This window comes from Triticum urartu, chromosome 4, assembly GCF_003073215.2.
Source record: "Triticum urartu cultivar G1812 chromosome 4, Tu2.1, whole genome shotgun sequence".
NCBI lineage: Eukaryota > Viridiplantae > Streptophyta > Magnoliopsida > Poales > Poaceae > Triticum > Triticum urartu.
Window position 1 is genome coordinate 569610929 of NC_053025.1, and position 13008 is coordinate 569623936.

Genomic DNA, 13008 nt, shown 5'->3' on the forward strand with positions numbered 1-13008 from the left:
CTGGATGAGCAGGACCAATTCCTCTGGCCTTGCCATGCGTCTGGCAAATACAACGCTAGTTCCACTTATAGATGGCTTTGCATGGGGCAAATCAAAACCCCCACCGCAGGCTGCATCTGGCGAAGTTGGGCGCCGTTAAAGTGCAAAATCTTCATGTGGCTTGCCAGCCAACGCCGCCTATGGACTTCTGACCGGCGAGCTCATCATGGCCTCCAAGATACGGCGTCCACCTGTTACACTTGCTTGCAAGATGAGGACAACCTCGATCACATGCTCGCTCATTGTGGTTATGCTAAAGAAGTGTGGCACTCCTGTTTCAGTGAATGAAGATTCAACGTGCAAATCCCATCCACCGATGCCACCTTCTTACAATGGTGGCTCGACCAAAGGAGACAATTCAATGGCAAGCTCAGAAGAGGATTCGATTCCATCACCATCCTAATTGCACGGGCCCTCTGGAAGCAACGCAATGCGCGTGTGTTCAACAATGTCTCGAGACAAAGATCGGCTACACAACTCAAAACAAAGATCCTAGATGAGATTGATGATTGAAGGAAGGCCGAGTTAGGCGGAGTGGGTGCTTTAGACCCTTTCGCGAGAGAGTAGTCATAGGTTTTAGGAAGTTGGCGTTGAGTGGGTTCCCCCTACGAGCTGTTCGCACCTCGTTAGGGTTCTTGTACATAATTTTCTGCCTTCTATAAAAATATGGTATGCCATTGACATACTCTCGAAAAAAAAGAAATATTTCTAAAAAAAATGATTTATTGCCGAGAAGGAAACATGATTCATAACGAAACAAAGCCCAGACGGTCTGGCCGGCGTCCATATATGGGCCCATCAGGCGCCGCATCCACGACCATACGAACCTTCCAGAGTCCATATCTCCCATGATTAATAACCCTGAAAAGAAATCTACTCCGTATCCGTGATTAATAATGCGAATCGTTCGTCAAGGAAACCCGTCGACGTCACTCCATGCAGGTGGGTCCGTGGCTTATTAAAATTGCCCTTTCAGCCAGTGAGCCCCACACCTCGGTCGTCGTCGTCGTCGCGTCGCCGAAGACCCGAAGTCAGACTCAGACGACCCGACCGTCTCGTCACCGCACCGCATGGCTCCCCTGTTCCAGCGCGTCCTCCTCGCCGTCCTGCTGCTCGCCAGCACGGCCTCCTCCTCCTTCGCCACCGCCGGCCGCGGCGGCGGCCGCGGGCGCTTCGACCCCACCCGCGCCGTCCACGTCTCGTGGCGCCCCAGGTGACCGACGCCGACCTCCACCCTCCTCCGCCGCCCGCCGGCACTACAGGCTCGTCGACATACATAACGTCCATGCTTCCCTCTGTGCCGCAGGGTGTTCCTGTACAAGGGGTTCCTGTCGGAGGCGGAGTGCGATCACCTCATCGCGCTGGTCAGTTAACCATCTCTCTCTCTCTCTCTCTCTCTCTCTCTCTCTCTCTCTCTCTCTCTCTCTCTCTCTCTCTCTCTCTCTCTGCCCGGCGCACCGTACGTGGACATTCCATCGCTCGCAATGCATGCGTGATCTGCGTGTGCCTGCGTGGTGTGGCAGGCGGAGGAGGGTGGCCTGCAGAAGTCGATGGTGGTGGACCGGCTGACGGGGAAGAGCGTGATGAGCCAGGTGCGCACCAGCTCCGGAACGTTCCTCCCCAAGAAGCAGGTGCGCGTCCCCTTCGGCTTTTCATGGCCGCGAGGCAGGTCCATTTCCCACGGATTTGGCTCACGATCTGTCTCATCCATCTGCTTATCTCATCTAGGACCAAGTTGTGGCGAGGATAGAGGAGAGGATCGCCGCCTGGACCATGCTGCCACAGGGTATGCCATGCTATATGCTCTCCCCGGTGCACTAAACTCAACGCACGCTGCAAAGTGCAAAGTGTAAACAAACTTGCATTTCAATCTTGTTTCCGAACTGCAATGTTGGGCAGAGAACGGCGAGAGCATCCAGGTGCTCCGGTACGAGAGCGGCCAGAAGTACGAGCCGCACGTCGACTTCATCCGGCACACTGCCAAGGGATACCATTCCCGCGGGGGGCACCGCGTCGCCACCGTGCTCATGTACCTGTCCGACGTCAAGATGGGCGGCGAGACCGTCTTCCCCAACTCCGACGTACTAATCGCAGATCTGTGTTCCTAGCTGCATGCATATTTCATTCTTCCCAACCTATGACTTCGAAATTAATTTGTTTCGCCACAGGCCGAGTCGTTGCAGCCCAAAGACGACACATGGTCAGAGTGTGCACGAAGTGGGTACGCAGGTAATAAACGTGAACACTTGACCATGCAGATAGCCTTAGTATCTCTTGATGTGACGCAATACACTACACTTTGGAGTACTGATTTCTTTTGCGTGGCAGTGAAACCTGTGAAGGGCGACGCGGTGCTCTTCTTCAGCCTGCACCCCAACGGGACGACGGACCCGGACAGCCTGCACGGGAGCTGCCCCGTGATCGACGGCGAGAAGTGGTCGGCGACCAAGTGGATCCACGTCCGACCCTTCGACAGCCGCCCTCGCGTGCCGTCCACCGCCGGATGCGGGGACGAGAACGATCTCTGCCCTCGGTGGGCTGCCAATGGCGAGTGCGCCAAGAACCCTCGCTACATGGTCGGAACCCCCGGTAACCCCGGCTTCTGCCGGAAGAGCTGCAACGCGTGCACCGGTACACTGTAGATTTGGAAATTGTAATGGCAGGCCACTGACTGGCTAATCGAAATAAAAATATTTATCTGTTTATCAATGATTTGTTATGTACAAATATACGGCCGATCGATCAACAAATCATTGTCCGGGCAAGGCAATCACGTTCACGTGCCCTTGCGCGGCCGGACGATGCCGTCGTTGCCGGCGAGCGCCAGGTACTTGTCCTTCCTGGTGAAGCCGGTGCACTCGAAGGAGAGCGCCGAGGCGATGATCCTCTGCACGTGGTTGGCCACCTCGTGGCTCGACCTCCCACCGCCGCCGCAGGTGTGCTCCGCCGGCAGCCTGTCGAGGAACGTCACCGTGTACTCCGGCCGCGGGTTCATGAAGAGGTAGAAGGGGTCCATCCCCTTCCAGCCCCTGGCCGTGGTGCCGTGGAACATGCTCATCCGGCACTCGGTCGCCACGGGCACGATGTCGTCGCTGAGCTCCGCGAAGAGCGACGAGAAGCGCAGCAGGAAGGGCTCCCGGCACGTGGTCCCCTCGGGGCAGACGGCCAGGTCGCCCCCGGCGAGCAGGCGCCTGATGGCGGCGGCGTCGGTGGCGCGGTCGCGGGTGAGGCGGACGGTGCGAATCGGCGAGAGGAACTCGGAGAGGCGGGAGAGCGAGTAGGTGACGACGGACACGGGGCGGCCGAGCGCCACGGAGATGAAGACCGGGTCCAGGAGCGTGCGGTGGGAGCAGGCAAAGAGCGCGCCCGTGCGGCCCTCGGCATGCTTCGGGCGCGGCGGGGGAGCGCCCCGCACCACGACGCGCACGCCCAGAGCCCGGTACACGTGGTACTGCCACGGCATCGGGACGAGCGACCCCGCGGCGACCCGGACGCACGCGAGCAGGAAGCCGATGGGGTACCACACCACGGCGAGCAGCGCGGCGAGAGGGGTCGGCCGCTGGACGAGGCGGCCGTCGTGGAAGATCACCGGCTTCCGCAGCTTGTCCACGCCCACGGCGTCCACCGGCTCCCGCGGCACGAGGTACGCCTCCTGCAGTCCAAAGCCAAAGTTACAAAAGTATTCTGCACACGAACTTTGTATACAAGATGCTTCAACGCCATGAGGCGTGGCTTGCCATATTGGTCCCAGCAACTACTCATCGTACAGGGAAACGGCTGTTGGGTTACTCTACCTAAATGGGCATGCATCATGAATGCATGCACAAAAGAGCTGATGATGATCGGGAGACGCATGCAGGATATGTTTAGTAGTACTACTATAAGCTGACCCTCAGCCATCCTGCATGATATTCATGCATGCCTAGATGCATACGGACGATCAGCTCAGGTCGACTAGAACGCCGACGGCCAACTTTTTTCGCGCCGGCATATGGAACCCATTTGTCGATGAGCAGTTTACGTCCAAACTCTGGGTAAACATCAAGGGTTTAACCAGTGATTAGAGAATCAAGTAACCTTGCAAACGCTCATGAAGGCGTAATCGGACCTCCGGTCGCCCAGCCCGACCTCCGGCGCATCGCCGTCGCGGACCATCTCCCTCAGCGCCTCCGCCTTCCTCTCGCCGACGAGCACGCCCCGGCGCGAGTCCACCAGCCCCGTGGCGCGCCCGCGCCACGTCGCGAGCTCCGTGCCGGCGACGGCGTCGGCGCCGAGGTGGTCGCGCAGGAACGGCTCCGCCATCACCCTGGGCGTGGCGGTCACCACCCACCTCCGCCCGCACGCCGCGAACACGCGCCACGCGTCCGGGTGCACGTCGTCCGCGTAGAACCTGGGCAGCACGGCGCGCGCCGCGGACTCGATGTCCGCCACGCGCGCGCCAGCGGTGGCCGCGAACACCAGCACCCGCACCCCGGCCGCCTCCGACACCGCGTGGTACAGCAACCCGGCGAGCGGCGCCAGGAGCAGGAGGAGCGCGAGGCGCGGCGCGCCGCCGGTCTCGAAGGCGACGAGCGCGTAGTACGGGAAGGCGCTCCGCGACCGGAGCAGCGTGCCGTCCAGGTCCGACACCACCGTGTGGTCGCCGCGGCGCGACGCGTCGCACTTGTGCACCGCCGGGAACGGCTCCTCGCTGGCTACCACCATTGCACTGGCTTGAACGCGAAGGCTAACCCGTTTGTCTCGAGAGAAGGCTGCGTGTGGTCGTGTGGTCTGCGCCGCTGTGGTTTGGTTTGCGCACAAGTGTGCGCAAGGATTTATAGAGCGCGGCGACGCGTGAAAGACGGGCGGTTTGTGGACAGTACGAGAAAGGACAAAACAAGGGTTGACAGATTAATTGGGCGGTAAAATTGTGGCCGAATCCACATTGTAATCCGCGTTTCTTCGTTTGTGCTATTTCATGCTAGTAAGGCTGGTCATAGTGGAGGAGTAACTTGACACTAGTCTAAGGCTTCTTTTGGTTCATAGGATAGGATTATCATAGGAATAGGAATCTCGTAGGAAATGAGATGACATGTATCTCAAATCCTATGGAAACAAGATGTCATTTGGTTGCCATCAAATTTTTTTTTCCATTGAGTTTAGACTCTTTTTTATTTTCCTATGAAATGTGGAGAATAGGAACCAATCCTACGTAAGAATAGGAATCCATTCCTATGAACCAAAGGGCTCTAAAGGAAAAAATTCTATAAGAATCCTATCCTCTAGAATTCCTATGAAATTCCTCTAAACTAAAGGAGGCCTAAGTTACTACATTTATAATGCAAAGTAACATAATAGTAGTGTCATAGATGGCTTCATTTATTCGCTTGTAGACTCATCTTGTCTTGGAAAGCGCTATGTTATAGTAACATATTATGTTACTACCTCACATTAAATACTTGCCACATAAGCAAAAATTTCTTAAAGTGCGCTATGTTACTAGCTAAATTACTCCCACTATGACTAGCCTAAGGCTGGTCATAGTGGGGAGTAACATATAGTAGTATCATGCATATGATACTAGTGTATGATACTACATTTATAGTGCATAGTATCATAAAGTAGTATCATAGGTGGTCTCATTTATTGCCATGCATGACACATAGTAGCATAACATTTATTATGTTACAGTATCTACCTATGTTACTATGACCCTCTCTCTTTTCTTTAATTTTCTGCCACGTAAGCATGTTTGCAAGTCCCAAGTATATGATACTAGTTATGTTACCCCCCTATGGCCAGCCTAAGAAAATGTCATTCAACCACACACACACATACAAAAAAAACATCAGGTGTCAACTATTCCCTTATTCAAAGTTTCATTAACAACTGATTTTTTTTCAAGAGTTCCCCGAATGTCATTTGACCATGAACTTTTGCACCTTTTTAGACATCTCCAAAGCTTTTTATTAACAGTCACGATTTTTTGCATGCATCCAGTAATGCACTTTAGCATCTTTGATCCCCCCAAAAAAGTTATTTTTATTTTTTTTGCCATTGGTTATGAATTTACAGTTCACGTGCGGGAGCAGCTGAGCCTGATAGGAAGGGAGTACAATACAATTTACTCGGTGTACAAAAGTGCATGACAGTGAGCATTGATTATTGGGTTCATGTGAACCTAAAAGTAGATGGCATTTCTCAACCTTGTTTTTCGTTCTTCACGCCAAATAGAGACATGACAACAAAAATATATCATGCAAAAGGTAAGATTATCCTTTAGTGGCATCTGTATCACGTGAATACAAAAGTGACATGATGATCAAAACTAACAATCTTTTTTAATCGAATGACAACATTATGTACAAAAGATAAATTATCTTCTCTTACAATAGAATTCTAGCCTACGTCCCGCTTTGGCCTTGCCGACGTCCGTGGCGGCATCATATAATATAGTCGTCCCCATCTATGCCGACGTCGTGGTAGTCTTCTGCCACCCGGATGAGCAGGACCTGACAGCCATCCGTCGTATCCTCGACATTTTTGAATCAACGACAAGGCTTCGCACGAACTTCTGTAAGTGTTATGTGTCACCCATTCAGTGCTCTCCTAGCGAGTTGGTCACCATCAATAATGGTTTGGCTTGCCCGGCTGCTAATTTCCCGATGCACTATCTCGGTCTTCCTTCCTTAATCTGCAAGCCCGCTACTTCCGCTCTTCAAGCCCTCTTCGACATGCTAGATGAAAAACTTCACGACATGTGATGGACCGTAGACCGCCTTGCTCGCCGCAGTGTTCCGCACCCACGTCGTCGTGTCTTCTGTAGCAAGGAAACCGAGGCCATGCCTCACCTCCTGGGCGGCTGCTCCTTCGTTCTCCAAGTTTGGTATGAGGTTCTCCCTTGGAGTCACGCCGCAACCACTGAGGGAGTCCAGGATTATGGGGTCCTCCAGCGTCCGGGCTACGTGACGTGGGCCGGACAGATGGGCCGTGAAGATACAAGACGAAAGACTTTCTCCGTATCCGGATGGGACTCTCCTTGGCGTGGAAAGCAAGCTTAGCGTGCGGATATGAAGATTCCTTTCTCTGTAAAACCGACTCTGTACAAACCCTAGTCCCCTCCTGTGTCTATATAAACCGGAGGGTTTACTCCGTAGACACAATCATAATCATATAGGCTAGACATATAGGGTTTAGTCATTACGATCTTGTGGTAGATCAACTCTTGTAACCCCTATATTCATCAAAGTCAATCAAGCAGGACGTAGGGCATTACCTCTATCAAGAGGGCCCAAACCTGGGTAAACATCGTGTCCCCTATCTCATGTTACCTTCGATCCTTAGATGCACAGTTCGGGACCCCCTACCCGAGATCTGCCGGTTTTGACACCGACATTGGTGCTTTCATTGAGAGTTCTACGGTGCCGCCGTCGAAAGGCTCGATGGCTCCATCAATCATCTACAACAATGCTACCGTGAAGGAGATTTTTCTCCCCGGCCAGATCTTCGGCGGCTTCGCACTGTGTGCCAACTCGGTCAGATCGACAGCTACGCCCCTGGTCACCAGATCAGTTTTGGAAATCTGAACTATGTCGCTGATATACGAGAAGACTTTATCTTCCAAGGGTTCGCGGCCTCAACCACCGCTCCGGCCTTAGATCCGAAGCGCATCATCAGGTCCGAAGACGGGAGTCTAGAGCCCGCCGGACTCTCTGCGGCCTTAGAGCTCAACACCGAGAGAATAGCGTCTCTGGCAATCATTGCAAGGTCGGACTCTTCTCCGGATACTACTTCCGAACCCCGGAGGCCCACGTCATGCGAGCTCGGCCCATAAACTTCCGACCCCGTCTAAACCCCGCTCTTAAACGAGGCTCTGGACTTAATGCGATCCCTTGGCATCACAGATGAACCGCTTCTGAATCACGCCCAGCCCAGACTAGGGGCTGGAAACAGGGAATTTTACTTCCCACCCACCACCCACTTCATAGCCACTGTCGAGGACCTAACCAACATGCTTGATTACGCCTTCGAAGACATCGACGGTATGGACGACGATGCCGGAGAGGAGCAAGCCCAAAACCCGTCGGTCACCAGACATTGGATGGCCACCTCCTCGTATGACGTATATATGGTGGATACACCTAAAAACGGCGACGACGATGATGAGAAAAACCCAATCGAGGACGAACCTCCTGAGATACCGCCGAAACATCGACGTTAGCGACGCCACTCTAAATCGCGTCGCAGTAAGAACAGCAATACCGGCACCGAAAACAATGATACTCTGGAGAACACCGAAGACCAAGAAAACCCCATCGAACCAACATCCGAACAGGATGATCAGGAGGACGGGCAAGTTGACCCTGACGACCAAACAGGGAACAACGACTCGGAGGACAACAACTATCTCCACTCTCCGAGGACGACGTAAGCCTCGGCGACGAAGATGTTATCATGCCAGAGGAACCCCTTGAACAAGAGCGCTTCAAGCGCCGGCTAATAGCCACGGCTAGAAGCCTAAAAAAGAAACAACAGAAGCTTCAAGCCAACCAAGATCTGCTTAATGACAGATGGACTAACGTCCTGGCAACCGAAGAATACGGCCTTTAACGCCCAACAAAGAGTTACCCAAAGCGTAAACTGCTACCCCAATTCGACGATGAAGCGTTGGAGCCCATACCACCCGTGCGTAATGCGGCTGACGGACCCGATAGACCACCACGTGGCCAGGATAGAACGACAACTCAAGCCGAACACCAGCCCGCACCACCTCGCCGTAAAAGCAGAGAAACAACAACTCGGGGATACACATACGACCTACGACATGACTTGGAAAATAGGGCAGGTCAGACCAGGTCAATCTACGGATCACGGGGGCGTGCTCCAGCGCGAGAGGCGGCCTATCAAGCCTGGTGCGATAAACACAACCAACCCCGGACTGAAAACCGCATACAGACTCCATCCGAACTGCATCGTGACATGGCCCGATACAGAGGCGCCGCACACCCCCTATGCTTCACCGATGAGGTAATGGAGCACGAGTTCCCTGAAGGGTTTAAACCCGTGGACATAGAATCATACGACGGCAGAACAGCTCCGTCGGAGCCCTAGATTGGTTCCGCCAAGGTTCCGCCTCATGGCGGCGGAGTTTCGTCCTATGAGCTTGCTTATGATTTTTTCCTCGACGAAAGACTCCATATAGCCAAAGATGGGCATCGGAGGGCCACCAGGGGGCCCACGAGCCAGGGGGGCATGCCCAGGAGGGTAGGGCGCGCCCCCACCCTCGTGGACGGTGGGTGGCCCCCTCTGGTACTTCTTTCGCCCAATATTTTTTATATATTCTGAAAATAATTCCCATGGAGTTTCAGGACTTTTGGAGATGTGCAGAATAGGTCTCTAATATTTTCTTCTTTTCCAGCCCAGAATTCCAGCTGCCGGCATTCCACCTCTTCATGTAAACCTTGTAAAATAAGAGAGAAAATGCATAAGTATTGTGATATAATGTGTAATAACAACCCGTAATGCAATAAGTATCGATATAAAAGCATGATGCAAAATGGACGTATCATATACCAAGGAGAAAAGAAGCATAGACACGTGCCAGAGTACCTAAAGGATCTTTAAAGATTACCTCGTCCGCTTTCAGGAGTCATGCATAGCTTCCCCTTTGTGTTCGACATGTAAAATAGCCTTGTTGCTTATTGCACTATTTGTATCAATACGTTTTGACGTATGAATCAGCCTACTATGGAAACAATTTTTGGCCCAAACCTACGTGGCGTTGGCTTATCTCTCAATATATGTTTCCCTGTTTTTGTCCAATTGACATGTACACCTTGGTACGACCTAAATCACCAGGGGCTTTATTAAGTCGTGTACATATTTTAAATATTAAAACAACGTCCGAACACTTTAACAGTGCAATTCGGCGTCCCGAATATAGCATTATATGCATTGGCTCTGAATCATGTCTTTGGTCAATAATTGGGTTGCCCGGCTCCTGTGCTTGCTACCTTATGTTCCATCTGATCGGCTAGGGTAGTAAAGGGAGAACTACTGCGATTGTGTTTCTGGTTCACCCGGACAAACACCTCAGTAGAGAAAGCCGAAAACTGACTGTCATGATGTGGCGAGAGCTGGTCAGCTATTCGGTGACTAAGTATAAATCTTTAGCGATTTTTTCCGCATTATGCGATAGGCTGGCCTCCACCCGGCCGAGCATTCATAGCACATGAGTTCGGATAATCGAACAATACTAGGGGCTATGCCTGCACTCCCATTATAAAACTCCTATGGCTAAGTGAGGGCGATAAAGCCGCATAGTTCGATTGCCTGGTTCGCCGCACTAACACCTCCTTCACGGACCAGTACGTTGGGTCAAGTGTGTTTAAGTGTTATCCCGAACACCCCCGTACTACCTACGTGGGGCTGAAGCCGACGACTGGCCAACTCTCAGATATCATAAACAACCGCATAGGAGGAGATATTTTAAAGTACAATAAGCAACATATCATACATAAGCCTTGTTTCATGATATAGGATTGGACAACATAGATACATTCATTGAAAAATGATGTCTTTCGAACATTGGCCTTCTACAATGCGGGATCCTTTCAGGACATCATTAAAGTACCGCTCCGGTGTGCGGTGCTCTTTGCTAGCGGACGGTCCCTTGGTTGCAAGCTTGATGGCGTCCATCTTCGCCCATTGCACCTTGACATGGGCGAAGGCCATCCGCGCAACTTCAATACAGACCGACCGCTTCACGGCATCAAGCCGAGGGCAGGCACTGACCAGCCGCTTGACGAGACCGAGGTAGCTACTGGGCATGGGTTCGGCGGGCCAAAGACGGATTATCAAATCCCTCATGGCCAATTCAGCCACCCTGTGCAGTTCGGTCCATTGCTTCAGCTGATCGCTGAGGAGCACAGGATGCTCTGGCGCAAGGTACTGCTACTAGAACAACTTCTCCGTTGAGCTCCCCTCTTCGGCCCGAAAGAACTCCGCGGCATCAGCAACACCGGGTTAGAAAGATATACCCTTTCTTCACAAATTTGCTCTACATGTTAAAGGCCTTACCCGCCGCAATTTGCTTTGCCTCTTGGATCTCCCGGACAGTGCCTTGGGCTTCGGCTCGGGCTTCTTGTGCGCTTTGGAGTGCCTTAGCAAGTTCGGAGTTCTGCTCCGAACTCTTGCGCTCTAAGGATTCACATTTGCCTGTGGCATCCTTGAGTTCTTGCTGGACTTCCTCCACCCGTGATTCATGTTTAAGGCGGGAGGCTCATTCCTCCTCCGCCTCCTTCTTGGCCTCGGCCAGCGCACTCTTGAGGGCCTCGACCTCAGACGTGTCAGCTGCAAACATAATTATGAAACTCATTGAGATACTACATCATAGCTGGCATCATTTCAGACGTGCTTCGGTATTACATACCTTGTTTTTCTTCTAACTTCCTCCATAGCTTGGATGCTTCGGCGGCATTGGCAGCCAATACCTATTTCGCAGCCTGCTTATTTAAACAGATATGCGCGTTGAGTTGTTAGATCCTCTGTTCGGTTTTTCTTTTTGAACACCGAATGGAGTCTCAGGGGCTACTATTTATACACAGGCATTTCTTTTATACAGCTCAAAAGACACTGTAAGGCACATACCTCAAAGCCTCTTAAAAGGCTAGTCCAGGCTTCACTCAATCCGCTTTTCATGGACTGAACCTTTTCAATCACCATACCCATAAGGGTACGATGTTCTTCCACAATGGTGGTGCTCTGAAGCGCTCTCACCAGAGTGTCCGACGCCTCCGCATTGACGGAGGATGCCGGTGTTGTAGGCGCGCCCCCTTCTCGCAAAGAGGGTTGCTCATCTGTTTCCGGAACCGTGTGGGTTTCCGGAGCGACATTTGGTTGGGGGCCAAACTGGACATAGCCCCCATCTCCAGTCTCCATGGGGGTTGGTTCCCCCATGTTCTCGGAAACCTAGGTGTCACCCTTCGGCACCGTCTTGGCAGCCTCCGGCACCTCTCCCTGTTCTGGAAGGGTCCTTTGGGATGACACCTCGGTGTTGTCCGTTGCAGGGGGAGGAAGCTGGTGGAGGTGAATCGCTCTCCATCATGTTTGGACCCAGCGAATTCCCAGTAGAGGAAGATCGCTGGGGGAGGACATGAACCGGACTATAGCATGCAATTTAAAGCGTGTTATAACTATAAGCCAGAAAAGCCGGACATATATATATATATATATACCTTTGAGTACTTACGATCCGGCCAGAGGCTTCGGCCTGGGGCGCCACTCATCGGCGCCCGACTCGGAGTCATCCGTAAGGGAGGTCCTTGGACACTGCCGCCTCTAGATCGGCAGAAGCTGCCCTATTCTTCTTCTCCCCCTTGGGTGGGGGATCGCTCTCTTCCTCCTCCTCTTCCTATTCGTTAGGTGAGGAGAGAGTTTCGGTGTCTTCGGACACTACGTCCGAGGCGCCTCTACGGCGGAGGCCACTCTTGGCCTCCTTGCCCTTCTCCTTGGCCTTCTTTTTCGACGCCTGGTACGGCCCCGGGACTAGCATCCTCGTCAATAGAGGAATAGCTTCGTCTTCGGGCAGCGGAGCCAGATAGTGAATTCGTTCCGCTTTCTTTGTCCAGCCCTGCAAAAGAAAATGGAGAGTTTAGTGTGCTCCTTGGGCTCGCAAAGTAATGTTATCAAAGAACTTACGGGGGTCGCAGTGTGGGTGCTGTCTTAGCCGAGGTCTTCGGTTGTCTCCGGCCATGACTTCTGGTTCTTGAAGAGTAGCTTCCACATGTCTTCGTGCTTTGTGCCGAAGAACCGCTGCAGGGTACGAGGACCGGCCGGGTTGAACCTCCACATGGGCTCTTGACGCGCCTGACAGGGGAGAATCCGGCGGAAGAGCATCACCTGGATCACGCTGGCGAGGCTGGTATTTTTATCTACCATGCTCTTGATGCGCTTCTACAACATCATTACCTTGTTAGAAGACGCCCAGTC

General features: G+C 52.7%; 2 protein-coding genes across 2 annotated transcripts; one reads left to right on the forward strand and one right to left on the reverse strand.

Moving 5' to 3' along the window:
- The first annotated feature begins 821 nt into the window (after positions 1-821).
- On the forward strand, positions 822-2694 carry LOC125552753 (probable prolyl 4-hydroxylase 6). Its single transcript, XM_048716422.1, has 7 exons — positions 822-1252; positions 1346-1403; positions 1563-1670; positions 1768-1825; positions 1939-2120; positions 2208-2268; positions 2368-2694. Exons 1-7 carry the CDS (start codon positions 1110-1112, stop codon positions 2679-2681), a joined length of 924 nt encoding a protein of 307 aa, XP_048572379.1. The 5' UTR covers positions 822-1109; the 3' UTR covers positions 2682-2694.
- Positions 2695-2715: 21 nt separating this feature from the next.
- On the reverse strand, positions 2716-4837 carry LOC125552751 (glycerol-3-phosphate acyltransferase RAM2-like). The gene is made up of 2 exons (XM_048716421.1): positions 4117-4837; positions 2716-3691 (listed from the first exon to the last, which is right to left on the reverse strand). The coding sequence occupies exons 1-2, from the start codon at positions 4741-4743 to the stop codon at positions 2816-2818; spliced, it is 1503 nt and encodes a 500-aa protein (XP_048572378.1). The 5' UTR covers positions 4744-4837; the 3' UTR covers positions 2716-2815.
- Between the last annotated feature and the right edge of the window lie 8171 nt (positions 4838-13008).

Coding starts and splice junctions, on each gene's coding strand:
- LOC125552753 (XM_048716422.1), top strand. CDS start 1,110: ATGGCTCCCCTGTTCCAGCGCGTCCTCCTCGCCGTCCTGCTGCTCGCC. Junction 1,671..1,767: donor CGTTCCTCCCCAAGAAGCAG/GTGCGCGTCCCC, acceptor TATCTCATCTAG/GACCAAGTTGTGGCGAGGAT. Junction 2,121..2,207: donor CCGTCTTCCCCAACTCCGAC/GTACTAATCGCA, acceptor GTTTCGCCACAG/GCCGAGTCGTTGCAGCCCAA.
- LOC125552751 (XM_048716421.1), bottom strand. CDS start 4,743: ATGGTGGTAGCCAGCGAGGAGCCGTTCCCGGCGGTGCACAAGTGCGAC. Junction 3,692..4,116: donor CCTTCATGAGCGTTTGCAAG/GTTACTTGATTC, acceptor TTTGGACTGCAG/GAGGCGTACCTCGTGCCGCG.